This window comes from Vigna unguiculata, chromosome 11, assembly GCF_004118075.2.
Source record: "Vigna unguiculata cultivar IT97K-499-35 chromosome 11, ASM411807v1, whole genome shotgun sequence".
Taxonomy (NCBI): Eukaryota; Viridiplantae; Streptophyta; class Magnoliopsida; order Fabales; family Fabaceae; genus Vigna; species Vigna unguiculata.
Window position 1 is genome coordinate 33,405,203 of NC_040289.1, and position 14,877 is coordinate 33,420,079.

Sequence of the window (14,877 nt, forward strand, 5' to 3'; positions counted from 1 at the left end):
AAAATTATAAATTGATATTGTCTGCTAATTATTTAAATAATTTAAAAAAAAATCTTATCAAATTAAAGAAAATTAACGAAATCCATATTTGAAAAAAAAAAATCAAAGCTAAATTGATAAATTTAATCAAAATAAAAACCAAATATATGTTTTGACGTTTTAAATATTATATATCTATATTATATATATATATATATATATATATATATATATATATATATATATATATATTAATTAGCTAATTCCAATTAGACAAAGCCACTGTTTCAACCGTTTCTAGGTTCTACAGCATCAACCAAACTGAACCATTGAGGTGACAAGAGCAGAGGAACATGACAGGCAAAAACCACAGTCACGGTTCCAATGAAAATTTTCGATGCCCTCACTGCGCAGGACCTCTTTCTAAGAACATGGTTTTTTCCAATTCATAATTTCAACACTTTCCCTGAAATCTTTTTTTTTTTTTTTTGAATTTATTGTTTTTTTTTTTTCTAATTTTTGTGCAGGAAACCAGTAATTGGACAGTTTCCCCCCTTGTGCGGGACAGTTTTTCTATGGTCAGTTCTTCCCACCCCACTTCCTTTTTGCTCTCAAAATTCAAACTTTTTGCGCGCTTTGATATTTATTGTTGAGCTTTGGATCTAGTATTGTGATGGGCAGTGAAATTTGTTTGATTTTTTAAAAGGGTTTCTGAGCTCTTGATTGTTAATCGAGGGATTTTGATTTTGTGCAGATTGGTTCTGCCGTTGGTGGCACTACAAGTGCATTTTATGGATTCAACCATGGTATCTACTATTTTAGTTTTGTTTTTGTTTATATTTGAATAAGATTATATGTTTTTTATCTCAATGTGGTAGTTGTTATTCTGTTCTATTGGGTAGTTCAAGTTGGAAAAGATGTTCCTCTCGTACAATGAAAATGAGGATCAGAGGATGTTAAACAGAGTAACAATAGAGATTGCAGACGAACAAAAGCTTAATGTGGTTCGCATTTATGCCGTCTTAATTAATATTCATTATCCTAAAATAACATTACAAATTTTATGTACAAACTTGAGAAACTTCTCTCACTTCGATTGTAATCTTCTCTTTAGGCTGTGTTGACTTTGGTATCATCTCAAAATTTAGGTTTAGGTCTATTAGACTACCCTCTATTAAGTCATGTTTGGAAAATGGAAAAATGGGCATGCATTGTGCACATGATTTTTTGGTTACCAGTTTTTTAATGTTCCACTCTCACGAGTCAACTAATCTTAGTGAGTAGGATTTGACATAGCTCATTGTTTTTGTTGTCAAAAAACTTAAAATACTGTTACTAAAACAGATATGTTTAATTCATTCAAACTTGAGTTGGGAGATTTAGGGCAAGTAGTAATGAGATGAATAAGATTGTAGTTTTATCTGTTTGTAAATTGTAAATTGCAGACATAGTTGGCCTTCCAAACCAAAAGATTGAAGCTTTAATGTTTGATATTAACAACCTCTATTGTTGAAAGAGTTTTCTTTTTTCCATTTGTAATGCAGTTATGCCTGTTGTTAGGAGATGCGTAAAAGGGCCTATGTGGTTACATTTCCTCATTGGTGTAAGTTTCTTGTGCCTTTTGAACCATTTATTTTTCTTTTCATTCAGTTTTATTTTCTGTCAGCTAGTTTCTTTAACCCATTAACCTGACTGATGTATCCTTCTGTAATCTGTTAAGAGAATCGTGATGCTATAATAGAACTTTAAATAGAAAAAACTTCTTGCGCATATTACTTTATTTGCACCTTGATTGCTACATAGTTGCACCATCCATGATGGTAATCATGTATAGTCCTAGATATTTTGCATGTCACTTAACAAAAGGGGATGTGTCACATTCCTGAAGCTGTTAATCTATTAGCTGCATTTTGTCAACGTCTTAGAAAAATTTCCTTGAGAAAATTTTAGTGCATTTTTTGAAACACTGAAGATGTCCACAACCTTCAACCACCATATTTGTTTCCTCTTGGATCAGTCCTGTTTTGATGCATAAATCATTGATTGACCTCCCTGTAAACTATTCATACTTTTCTACACATGCTGTGGAATTGTGAATTTAGGCTCTCTCTCTCTACATGTATTCTTCTGGCTCCACTCAACTTGGTTTAATTGTGTAATATGTATGTTCCGGTACACTCATTAGTTTCACATTACTTAAGAGTTGAGGTTAATGACAGATTAAATATCTTTTCTTTCTTCTACCTTCTGATGCACCTTTTAATGATAAAACAGTGACGGAAATCCAGCTTTCAAGGCGGACAATAACCTAATACAGTGATTGACAATAACAATATCACTCGATGAACTTGACATCGAACAACGTACATAAGTTGTAGTCCTTATATATTTTGTACCACAGACTGGGCTTTAATATGCAGTTTCTACCACACATTTTCTAGATTATTTTATGTTAACATGTTCATATTGGAGTATCTAAAGTGAGTTCATAGTATTCAAGCATTATAGAGCTTTCTCTCATATTGTGCCAGCAGAAACACTCAGAGCTAAACTTTCTGCTTTCTTATTCAAGCGAAAACTTGCTAGTTTTGTTAACAGCATACTTACTGAAACTGTTCTCTGATTTTCAGACACCGCCTGTGATAGTATTCTCTTCAGCCTGTGCAGGACTGGCAGGTGAATTTCTGATTGTGTTATTACTTCTCCTGTCTCAAAAGTTAAAATTTCATGGTCAAGAAGTGTTCTAATCCTAATGATGTTTTCTGTGTTTGACAAGTGTCAACCTTTTCATTGGTTTTATCCTTGTGTTGTGATGTATGTTTACTGTGTATCTGAGTTGATAACAGTATGATTGTAATAACTGTAGGTGGGGCTGTTCCTGCTCTTGCACAACTTGTTTCCTCGTCATACCATGCAGCACTATCATCACCTCCTCCTTCAGAATAAGATTCAGAAGTCAAGAACTTCCTCTACCCTCTAAAATTTACGCTCATACGTATATAATGGTTTTCTTCCACTATAGTCAGCATTCATGCTACATCTGTGCTGAGAGTTTTGTTTTATGTTTTTTCCTGTGAATGATGCTTTTCAGGTTTAATCTTCATTATGTAAATTAAGCTCTCATAAACTGGTTCTACAGATATACATTAACCGTGATTTTGTTTTATCGTTTGGTTTATTATGTTAATCAACGGCATTCGTTTTACTAGTTAGATTCCGTGTGCTGTAACAGTATACTTATATGATATTCAACTTACTACTATAAATATGTATTTTTATTTTATTATAATAATAAACAATTTTATCTGATGTTCTTATTAAAATAACTTTACTTTTCAGTTATTTTTATTTTTTCCTTGTTTCTTTTTCACTTCACCTTCCATAGTTCAATCCATACTTGTATATCCTATACAAAAGATCAACAGGTGAAACTAAACATTCAATTAAAGGTATATGTAATACTCATCTTCATCCAATCTATTAAGTAAAAAGTTTAGATCTAGATTTTATTTCAAAACAATCCCAGTATGTGAGATTGTTGTCGTTTTGTGAAAAGATATAAAATATTCATATTTAATATAAAACAATATTTTATCATTTTATGTTTAAAATAAATATGAAAAAATAATAAGTTCTGGTCATTGTATGAATTCTCTTTAGCTATTTATACAAGAGATAATCTGCATTGGTAATTTATATTATGGAAAAGTTTATCCTATTTTTGTTAATAGGGACAAAAACTTAACTTTTATGAGCGTAAAAGACTATGATTTATAAGTTTCTCGTTTATAAATTTAAGACTTAAAAAGAAAACACAAGTAAAAACTGAATTGTTTTATTTTCGTAACTAAATCATTATAATTAAATTAGTTTTAATATTTGTAAAATACAATTTACTTTCTCGTTCATCAATGAAAAAAAAATCTGTTAATATTAATGTCAATTCCTCGTTGACAGTGTTCAGTACCACCAAAAAAAAAAGAAAGCTGATCAAACAACAGTGGACCTGGGACATGTTTGTCTTACATTAGAAATCTTTTCTTCACATTATACACACATTTTTAAGTAGAATTGGTAGCTGGAATTAATTTAGCACATCTTAATTATATTTAAGGATTCAAACTCAATTCTAATAAACTTCAAAACAAAAATAGACACTTGATCCTCCTCAGAAATGTCATTTCACTCATCTTTTCCCAGGGTAAAATGTGCCACCAGGAAGTCTCTTTCAAAATGTGCAGTCATGGAGTTGAGAAAAGTTAAATAAAGGATACATTGTCTGCACAAATGTTCTTGTAAAAGAATTCAAGGGATACCCTTACATCATACTGTGTAGGCTTAACTTCCTGAAGGGTAATTCATCAATTCAAGGAAGGGATACCCTTAAATCATACCTTAAAACCAATTTGGTTTTGTGCTTCTGATGTTTGTGACTTACTCTCTTTTAACATTGTGGTATATAAAGCGAACAAAGAGAAATGAAACTCCGAAACTGATTGCACCAAATATTAGGAAGAAAGCATAGCATAGGCATGCATTATAGCCAATAAAGAAGGATAGCTGCAAGAATCCACTCATATTTGATCTCACATAGAAGTAGATACAATACCCAAACATGAAAATGGCTGTTGAGCCACCACACAGCACTGACCTGCACCCACAGAAAAACAACATTAGTGATAAAGCCTCATACTAAATGGTGTGCTCAATGCTCACATTTTTTTTCCCTCCCAAATTTCTTGTGAAAACATCATCACTACATTGATTTCTCTTAGGATGTCATGGTTATTGTACAGTATGCCCAATCGGTCCGTCGGCATACTGACCCTCAGGGTACCATCGGTCTCACTGGTAAACGAACAACCGCGCCACAGAATTAAAGGACCAGCGGTCGAACGAATAACAGAAAGTTGCGCACCATCAGTCAAACGGTTAAACATGCAAAATCACGACTTAACCATACTCATGCCCATCGGTCCATCGGTAAAACAGTTGCGACGGACCTCCTGACCTCAAGGTCTCATCGGTCCATCGGTAAACAACAGTGACGGACCTCCTGACCTTTAGTGCCAATCGGTTCATCGTTAGAACACCAGTGACGGTCGATCGGCCAAACACATCAATAGCTTGTCAACGCCATCAACCCAACCAGGCAACCATCGGTCGCACGGTTATATTACTTAAGTTATCAATTATCGGTTAAACGGTTGACTAATCTCCATTAAGGTTCTATTGGGCCGTGATTAAGAAACTCTAATTACAGGCCCATGTCGAAAGCTATAAATAGAGCCCAAAGGTAGGTTGGTAAGGACATTAATTACGCATTTATTACAACTGATTTCCGATACACCGACCGGTCCCCCTTTTCTAACTTAAGCATCGGAGTACTTTAGACAGGTACCCCGATCGTCATCCCAACCGATCGATCTCAGGAGTGGACTTCGTTGAAGTTATTGTGAAGGAGAAAGACAACGCCAAGTTTAGAGATTCTCGTAATAGGCTCTTGGTCCCCACACCCCGAAACAGTTATCAAGGATCAAATATTTCAAGAATTGATATCAGCAACACAACATACCTCCACCACCATTCATGGTCTTCCACAGATAGTTGAATGTATGTCAAGCCAATACTGACAAGTGCAATGATCACAATGACAGGAATGAAGGTGACAAACAAAATGCTAGGAAGAGTGTATATTTTGTAGCCCCACATACTAGCATACACCTGGTGTAGTTGCAGAACAATTGCACTAAAAGGAACAAGACCCCCAACAAACATTAGAAATGGTGTTCTCCTGTACCAAGCATGCTGTTGAATGTCTCTTGGGTGTCTCTTTGTAGCAGAGGGGCTTTGAAATTTGGATCTAAATCGGTATCCGATCACTCCACCGAATGCAAGCAATGGCACGGCGAGAAATGTTAATAAAACAAGAATCACAACAATGGAGCCAAAAGGGAGTCCAACTGTAGCCCTGTAAGAGATTGCAACTATGTTGATGATAGAGGCTGCAACAAATACTGGTCCAGTGTAAAGAACCCCTGCAAGACCAACAGTCCTTTCCTGAAATTGCAACCAAATCACAATTGTTTCAGTTAGTTAAAAGTAGGGAAAAGGTTCTTATGACACCATTTGACTACCGTTTGATAACTTTTACAGAAGTAAAATGGTCTTAACAAAAGTTAACTTTTGTATTTCTAAAAAAAGAAAGGGAAGAGTAACGAGGGGTAATGTCAAATGGGTGTAAAAAAGTTCTGGTGTCAAAGTACCATTGTTCTTAAAAGTAACATCAAAAGAGAAACATTTAACATTTCTTTTTCTTTCTTGTGAAATTGCATATAGAATTACCCATCCATTCTCAGCATACTGGCCATGGAAGGATGCTGCAGTGTAGCCAGCAAATACAGAAAAAAGAGCATACAGCAAGACAAGCCAATTTAACAGTGCTCCACGATTGTAGGGATAGAGGGTGCCAATAAGTGCTAGAAACAGCAATACACAAATCCTGTTTTATATAAAAAAGAGGAACAGAGTTAAAAGAGAGCTGTTGGTAATTATTCTTTTCCACCATTACACACATGAACAAAAATAATGATTAACAAGAGATGAAATCAAGAAAAGCAGAAATCAAGTAGGAGAATGCTTTGGTCTTTGCTATCACTTGATATTCTATATTCAGATTGCTAAAGGATTTGAACAATTCCTTGGTTGGTTGATGCATAAATGAAACTATATATACATCATCACACACCTTCATATGTTATAGTCATGACATTGCCATGTAAAAGACTAGAAGCTGAATGCATGGCTTTTGGGGAGAGGATCAGGGAATGTGTATTTTTGACAACAAGAGTAGCTTACAAGATTAGCAATTGGGTACCAGTTCCAACAACAGCAAAAAGTAAGGATGAGTTAGGAGGAGGTCTGAATACATCGCCATGGAGGCACTTCCAACCAACATCTCTATCTTCTTCATTTGCATCAGAGTACCTAAATTGTAAATGAAAAAAAAATGTTAGGTTAGGCTAAGAAATATAGACAATGCTGTTGTAGAATTATGAACAAAGAAGAAAGTTACTTTTTCAAATCATTCCTCAGATGTCGCATATAAAGCAGGGCAAGCAAACCAGTCAAAAGCAAAATGATGACAATTGAGTTGATGAACGAGAACCAATGAACTTGCTGATGCACAGACATCAACGAAGCCCTTGAGTATCTATCCATCCTGTTCTCAAAACGTGTTTTAGTGGCATTCCAGGTAACAGAATAAGTGAACTTAACATCAACACCAACATCTTTAGTAATATCTACAGCACGATTTGGATCGCCAAATGCATTTACTTGTATGATTTGGTTCCCATTGTAAAGAACTTCAAATTGAACATGTGTGAAAAGGTAATAGTTTTGTCCTCCTCCACCAGGAGTCCAACTATCTTCTTCAAGTTTCCCAATGAACCCCCAAAATGGAAGATCATCCAGGTAAAATTGGAAGTAAAATTCACGGTCTATAGCTCGCTTAAAGAAGCCAATTTCATCAACTGTAAGCTTCTTTGGGCACAAGGTCTCATCAATCTTGTCCTCTCTGAACTTGAACTCATACAAAGCATTGCTCAAACGGTCACCATTGAGAACTTCCCCCAGGGACTCTTTCTTTTTGACAATTGGGACTGTGAAAAACACAACCTTTTTATAATCAAGTGGTTCAAATTTCCAATCCAATGATCATTTGATCCCATTTTTCAACACCACGAGATTAAAAATTTAACCTCTAACCTAAGACCAAGAGTGAGTGACTAACCTGGGGCGCAGAATGGCAAATCATAGTATTCATAGGTCTCACTGCCACAGAAGAATCGTGTAAACAGAAATTCAATGAACATAAAGGTGAAAAAAGGAATGAGGGAAAGAATGAAACCTGGGGTTGTTGAAGGGCCCCACTTTGTTGACAAACAATGGGACGAGTTCTCCAACATTGTAAAAGTGATCGGAGGGTGAAGATGAAGAGAACTGCAGAGTGGCGCAGAGAAGAAGGAGAATGAGGTGGTGCTTTTCAGCCATGGATGCAGTTGGTGAAGAAGCTGAAGCCAGATGCAGAGTCAAATGCTTACATTATTCAGAGACATGACACACAAGTTAGGAACAGAGACAAGTATTAATTGTACGATCAAAACAAAATTAACCCAAAAAAAAATGAAAATGGTTCTATAAACTAGAAACTTAATTTAAGATTAGTACAGTCTAGTTCAGTAATTTGTGAAGATCATGTTAAATTTTCGGTATCGAAGTTAAAATATTTTTTTTTCAACAAATAAAATAATTTTAGATCCTATAGGACATATGAAGATCTATTATTACTCTCAAAATTTCTTTTTTAAATATGTTTTTCAGTCTTCTCTTGATAAAGATGTTCATACAAACATTTTATCTGTTTAAATATATATGCTATAATTTAATATTTGGAAAATAAATATAATGACACAACCGTATGACTTATATGACTTCTCAATATAAATATAAAATATGTCAATACTTTTAGTAATTTAAGGGGGGTGAAAAATCATTAATTATATTTATTGGTTATATAGACTCAAGTTCGTCTGACAGTATCGTAAGGAACAACCATTATAGATGTGAGACTTATTAGATGTACCAGAATAAGTCCTTCAGTCGAGGATAGGGAAAGTTGTCGGCCCCACGATGGACGCTGATGTTCCAACTCGATCCAAGTCTGTCCGGCCGTCACCACGTTCTCGAGTTATTATCTACTTTGCAACGTAGATCTCTGTCACAATTTTGGCTTGGCCTTAAAATGTGTCTCAAAAAATGAATGGAGGAAAGAATATTTAAACTATGCTTGATCTCGATTCTTAAACGATGTGAGATTTATTAGATATATTGAAACAAATAATAATAATAATAAGATAATAATGTTGAAGTAATTCTTAATTGTTATATTGACCCATCTATATGTGGAGGGATCGGTCATTCAACACTTCAAAATATATTTCTAAGGCTAAGTAGTTGAATAAAATGAATCGTATTGATAAAATCATTTCTAATAACCAAAATACGTAAATTATTATTAAAATTACATAACGTAATAATTTTATGATGTTACAAATTAGAATTAAATTTAAAGCTCATATTTAAAATGCATAAAATTTGTATATGATACTTATTGAAATTTTAACAATATATATTTTACTAATTATTGTTACTAAAATATATGTAGAATAAACAAGAAAATTGTATACAACAACTAATCGATCAAATATCCTAAGCAATGGATCTATATATAAGTCGATTGAACCGGTCAAGCACATTCAAGAACAGTGGTCCAACATATAGATCGATCACACTTGTCAAACATCTAAGAGTAGCGGACCAATGTATAGGTTGGTTTGTCATGTCGATTGTTACATTAAATATGACCAATGGTTAGACATCAAGCATAATTAACCAATTTAAAAAAAAATTAAATTAGCTAAAAATTGTATTATAACACAATTAGACCGTAATTAAGTAGGTGATAAGTATAAGTCCATTACAAATAGTATAAATAGAAGGTTCATCTAAGATATTGACTTACATTTATTACTACATTTAATACCCTTACACTCGGAGACCTACCTATTAAGCATGAGAGTGCATTCTAAAAGTATCATCCAAGTGGTTCAAGACGATTATAACATTCCTCACATTGGACAAACAAAAGATAGGAGTGACTCGAAGATCAAAACATCAAAAAGTTAAAATTATGTCACCCATTCTATAGAAACAAAAATATTAAGATTTAAATTTATGATTTATTTTTGTTGAACTGATTTAATAATGTTGACCAATTTGACAATGATTTATCTTGTTTATAATTGGACCAATTTTACTTCTCAATTGTATTATAAAGGAGACTATTCTTCTTCTTAATAATAAGTCAATTGTTTTTAAGAACTATGGCATAAAGAATATTTAGCCAAACACTGTCTAATTTTTTGTTTTGTTTTATTTTATTTATACAAATGAAGTGGAATAAGCTATAGAGGAAGTGTTAATTTTCCGGTGTTTGCTTGGAACAAAAATATTGAAAGGGGGAAAGAATTTTTTATGGGATGCACGATAAGATTTTGAAACTAATGTTTTTTCCTCTTTTCGATCAATTAAATTTATAGATAAGATTTTGAACATATCTTCATTCTTAATCTTTTCAATTTAGGCCTATATTATGAAAATGATTTCTCAAATTAAAGCCTCATCAAAGAATATTAGTTCAACTTGGCAAAATGAAGTGACACTTATAGGAAGAAAAACAAAAATGAAACTGAGACTATTAAAATATTTCATTATAAGAAAATTTTTCATTAACAATTAATTTTAGTGACAAAAATTTTTAGTCACAATTTAATCAATTCACAAAATAAAAGTTTATTGGTGACTAAAATAGTCACGATTCTGAATAAAAAATTATAATTAGTTTCTAAATTTGTCTCTAAAATTTAATTACCAAAGTTTTGGTTACTAAATGAATTAATTTATAAATTGGTCATTAAACATTAGTTATCAAAATTTAGATTATCAAAAGAATTAGTTTCTAAATTAGTCTCTAATTGATTAGTGACTTATTTAGCAATTAATTATAATTTTTTTTCATAATAGTGATTATTTAGTAACCAATAATTATTTATTTTATAAATATTAGTATCTAAATTTGTCACCAGTGACTAATAATTTTTGGTAACTAAAATTGATTATTATTTAAGATTTCTCTAGTAGTGTTTGTATTTTTTAAGAAAAACCTAGATTTTTTTGAAGAATAATCATTTATTATTAATGCGAGGAGAGGCTCCTTAGTTTAATTTACAAGACCAAATTCTTAATTTCATTTTTTAAATACAGCGATTTTTCTTTTTTTGTTTACTTATTTTTGAAATAGAAATGCATGGTTAAAGAATTACATACGCTAAGGTTAGTTTAGTTTTGTTTATTATTTCAAGAACCGATTGCTCTCAATTTATTAATATTATGTTTTCTTCTAAGATATTAGTTTCAAATTTAACTTTATTTTTTAAGATGAAATTACTAGATTTTATATTGTTAGCGTGAATTTAATAGTGATAACTTTTTAATGTATTGGGAGAAGAAAATATAGTTAAAAAGTTTATACTTAATGTGTTGAAAGAAGTTAAAATGTAAGTTATAATTAATATTTTTTGAAGTTAGTTACTGAAGTCATTTTTATGGAACTTTTTTTATTTTGTTGAAGTTGTAGTCAAGAAGAACCGATAGGTAGTCATAACATAGTGATTTATTTCTTGGTCCATTAAAATAAGTGATGGTATTTTTTGCTTTATCATCTATAAAAAGTTAATTTCACATCAATTAAAAAACAATTAACTCTATTAGAATTTAGAAACATTATTTCTGAAATGTATTTTTTATATAAGAATACAAATACTAATACTGCAATAAAAAATAGAACAGTAATTGAAGTTTTTTTTTTAAATTTGATAAATAAAATATAAGTAGTTAAAGTAGGTTTATATTTAAAAAAAAATATAAATTAGAACAAAAGATAGAATAACACAAATTTTTTAAACGTCACATACCTCGTCTTTTGTATTGATTGGAACTTTAAGTTATAAAGATTAATGAGTATCACAATTCACTTAATGAAAATTTTCTCTTAATTTTGAATCATTAATAGAATTTAATTAATTAAAAAAATATGTAACTAGGAGTTAGTTCTTCAAATCATAAAACCTGAAAAGTGAGAAAGACAAACAAAAAAAAAAAAAAAACATATTTGTTTCGAAGTGGGAACCATGGCTGTCATATGATGTCATATTGAACACTAATACGGTATCATGCATTCGAGGTACGTTGAATCCAAACAATAAATATATATTACACTATTTTCTTGAAAATTAAAGATAAAGTTCAAAATATTCATTAAAAATAATAAAATAATTAGCAACATAATTTTCATCATCAATCAAATCACACCTAATTAATTCAACAATAAAAGGAACAAGAAAAAAAAAATTAAAAGCCTTTGATTTTTCAACTGTGTAGTTATTACAGCAGACACAGATAAATATAGTAACAGTAATTAATATTTAAATAATAAATATAAAAGTTTTGGATTTCCTTATTACAATAGAGATTATTATTACAATAGAGATTAACACAAATTTTCAGACCAGAACAATTGTAGTATGTGTAACTGAAACGCGTAGGAATAAAATCTTGGGAAATCCTAAATCAAACTCAAACGAACCAACTTTGGTTTGGTTTGTTTGGTTTCAGACTATGAGATTTCACGACTCGTTCTCTGGTCCGATCGCTCTCTTTTTCTCTAACCCAATAGCAATCAACAATAATCCTATTTCGTAATTCATTATTTTACAGGTGAACAACCATTTTCTCTATCCTATACCCACTTTTTTCTGTTCTTTTACAATCAATTATTGTGATTACTACTGTTGTTGTTATTGTTGTTGTTGACGATTATGGTTTATTTAATTTAAATTCTGATCCTTAATTCTATTCCCCGAATCCCATTTGACCTGCTTGATTAAATCTTAAATCTTGATTACTTCCCCTGATTTCGTGATTTCTGTGCAAACTGATCCAGCGAGAAGAGAAATCGACGAGAGATGTTGAGCATTTTGCATCTGATGAAATGCATTGGAGTGATTTCTGAGGTTTCTTCCGAAATTGCTGTTGAATTGAATTGAATTGAATTGAAGGATTTTAAAACAAGTTTTGTTTTGTTGGTTTTTGTTTATGTTGGTTTTGTTTTTTTATTGTGGTGTTGGTTGGTTCTTGAGAAAACAATACATAAGACAAAGGTTGTTTGATAGATATAGCGTTGTGAGGGGTTTCCAAGCTGGGAATTGCAGCATCATGGACCAGCTTCCTGTTGAAGTGATTGGGAACATTCTGTCTCACTTGAGGGCTGCACGAGATGTGGTGATAGCCTCTGCAACATGCAGGAAATGGCGACAAGCGTGCTGCAAACACCTTCATACCCTTTCATTCAGCTCCAAAGATTGGCCCATTTATCGAGATTTGACGACTACCCGTCTCGAGATTTTGATCACACAAACCATTTTTCAGACCTCAGGGTTGCAGGCTCTCTCCATTCTGATGGAAGATGTGGATGAATTCTCGGCTTCAACGGTTACTGCTTGGCTCTTGTACACCAGGGAAACTTTGAGGCAATTGCATTATAATGTCAAGACTATGCCTAATGTTAACATTCTTGAAATATGTGGCAGGCACAAGCTGGAAATTTTAGATCTTGCTCATAATTCTATTGTGGGGGTTGAGCCTAATTATCAGCGATTCCCTTGCTTGAAGTCTCTTTCTCTGAGTTATGTCAGTATATCTGCATTGGATCTGAATCTTCTGGTATATGCATGTCCGAAGATTGAAGTTTTGGAGCTTGTGAATCCTGAGATTGCAATGTCTGATGCACAGGTGACTATTGAATTGAGTAGCTCAACGCTGAAGAGGGTGTATGTAGAAGCTATCAGTTTGGACAAGTTTATATTGGAGGCTGATGGGCTTGAGACCTTGCACTTGAAAGATTGTGCACTTGAGTTCTTTGAACTCATTGGCAAGGGGGCCTTGAAGCATTTCAAGATTGATGATGTTAGTGTTATACATCTTGATATTGGCGAGACAGTTGAGGATCTTGAGACTGTGGATATCAGCAACTTCACAATTATATGGCCAAAGTTTTACCAGATGATTTCAAGATCATCAAATCTAAAGAGGCTTCGCCTCTGGGACGTGATGTTCGACGACGAGGATGAGGTTGTGGATATGGAAACAATTGCAACTTGCTTTCCTTACCTCAGCCATTTATCTCTGAGTTATGATGTGAGATATGGAGTTCTTCACTATGGCTTACAAGGCTCTTCCGATCTAGAGAATGTTGTTGTGTTGGAGCTTGGTTGGACTGTGATCAATGATCTTTTCTCCCATTGGGTTGAGGGGCTGCTTAAACGCTGTCCCAATCTCAAGAAATTGGTGATTCATGGAGTTGTTTCTGAGGCAAAGTCTCATGAAGAATGCCAGATGTTAGCCAGTTTCACCACAGCAATGGTTGAGATGATGAGGAGATACATACATGTAGATCCACATTTTAAGTATGAATAGGATTTTTGTTATATACCTTGCTATAGCTCATGCTTTCTATTAAGTCTAATTGTGTAGGCACATTTGCAGGTAACTCATTCAATTCAAAAAGTTTATCCTCAACTTTTAACTTGTTGTTTGGAATCTTCTGAAATCTGGGTGACTCACCAACAAAGATAGCTTCACGATACACATTCATAACTTCGACCACTTCTTAGTAGACAAAAATGGCCACGAACTAATCTGCAAATTTTACACTTTCATTTCTGTTCTGGGAATTCTGATCTTATAATTAAGACTGTAAAAGTAAATCATGAAGGCATTGTAACAGATTCAAGTTTTTAGGTAAGAGTGTTGTTATTGTAGCTGGCCTTCAATATCGTTGAAAGTATTTTTCTTAAGAGTTTCATATTCTTTTGTTTCTCTTGTATTTAGATCTATTTTCTTAGCAGTTTCATACCTCAACTGACTTTTCAGTAGTCTGATTTATTCACATATGCAAAACAATTTTCTCATATATATATATATATATATATATATATATGAGCTGCAATTAGGAACATGTTTATTACTGTGACATATTATAGTTTCTATGTTCTGTTCTTCCATGTTTATGTCTGATGGTTTTATGCCTGCACTTGTCTGCAAATCCTCAGGTAGCAGTTAGTGACTCTAATCATTCATACCTAGCAAAACATGTTAGAGTCTGTGTTTGGCATGATAAATGTTTATTAATATGACAACTAACTAATCAACTAGATG

At 32.7% G+C, this 14,877-nt stretch overlaps 2 protein-coding genes and 1 pseudogene across 5 annotated transcripts; 2 read left to right on the plus strand and 1 right to left on the minus strand.

Annotated features, from left to right (window-relative positions):
• The first annotated feature begins 253 nt into the window (after positions 1-253).
• On the plus strand, positions 254-3,191 carry LOC114168862 (annotated as a pseudogene).
• An 876-nt stretch (positions 3,192-4,067) lies between these two features.
• LOC114170496 (transmembrane 9 superfamily member 5) lies at positions 4,068-8,130 on the minus strand. Its single transcript, XM_028055987.1, has 7 exons — positions 7,892-8,130; positions 7,775-7,815; positions 7,055-7,643; positions 6,838-6,966; positions 6,325-6,481; positions 5,555-6,039; positions 4,068-4,630 (listed from the first exon to the last, which is right to left on the minus strand). The coding sequence occupies exons 1-7, from the start codon at positions 8,032-8,034 to the stop codon at positions 4,414-4,416; spliced, it is 1,761 nt and encodes a 586-aa protein (XP_027911788.1). The 5' UTR covers positions 8,035-8,130; the 3' UTR covers positions 4,068-4,413.
• Positions 8,131-12,141: 4,011 nt separating this feature from the next.
• LOC114169858 (F-box/LRR-repeat protein At1g67190-like) lies at positions 12,142-14,521 on the plus strand. Of its 4 annotated transcripts, none has more exons than XM_028055200.1 (3): positions 12,142-12,378; positions 12,605-14,126; positions 14,206-14,521. In XM_028055200.1, exons 2-3 carry the CDS (start codon positions 12,757-12,759, stop codon positions 14,207-14,209), a joined length of 1,374 nt encoding a protein of 457 aa, XP_027911001.1. In that variant the 5' UTR covers positions 12,142-12,378; positions 12,605-12,756; the 3' UTR covers positions 14,210-14,521. The 4 variants fall into 4 exon arrangements, with proteins under 4 accessions (XP_027911001.1, XP_027911002.1, XP_027911000.1 ...); XM_028055201.1 differs by having other exon boundaries at positions 12,605-12,674; positions 12,834-14,521; XM_028055199.1 differs by having other exon boundaries at positions 12,605-14,521.
• Positions 14,522-14,877: the final 356 nt, after the last annotated feature.

Bases quoted from the DNA above. Each gene is read 5' to 3' on its own strand.
- LOC114170496 (XM_028055987.1), bottom strand. From the start codon at position 8,034: ATGGCTGAAAAGCACCACCTCATTCTCCTTCTTCTCTGCGCCACTCTG. The intron at 6,967-7,054 runs GTAACTTTCTTC...TTTACAATTTAG, and splicing joins CTGAGGAATGATTTGAAAAA to GTACTCTGATGCAAATGAAG. The intron at 4,631-5,554 runs GTATGTTGTGTT...CTGTGGGTGCAG, and splicing joins GACCATGAATGGTGGTGGAG to GTCAGTGCTGTGTGGTGGCT.
- LOC114169858 (XM_028055199.1), top strand. From the start codon at position 12,757: ATGTTGGTTTTGTTTTTTTATTGTGGTGTTGGTTGGTTCTTGAGAAAA.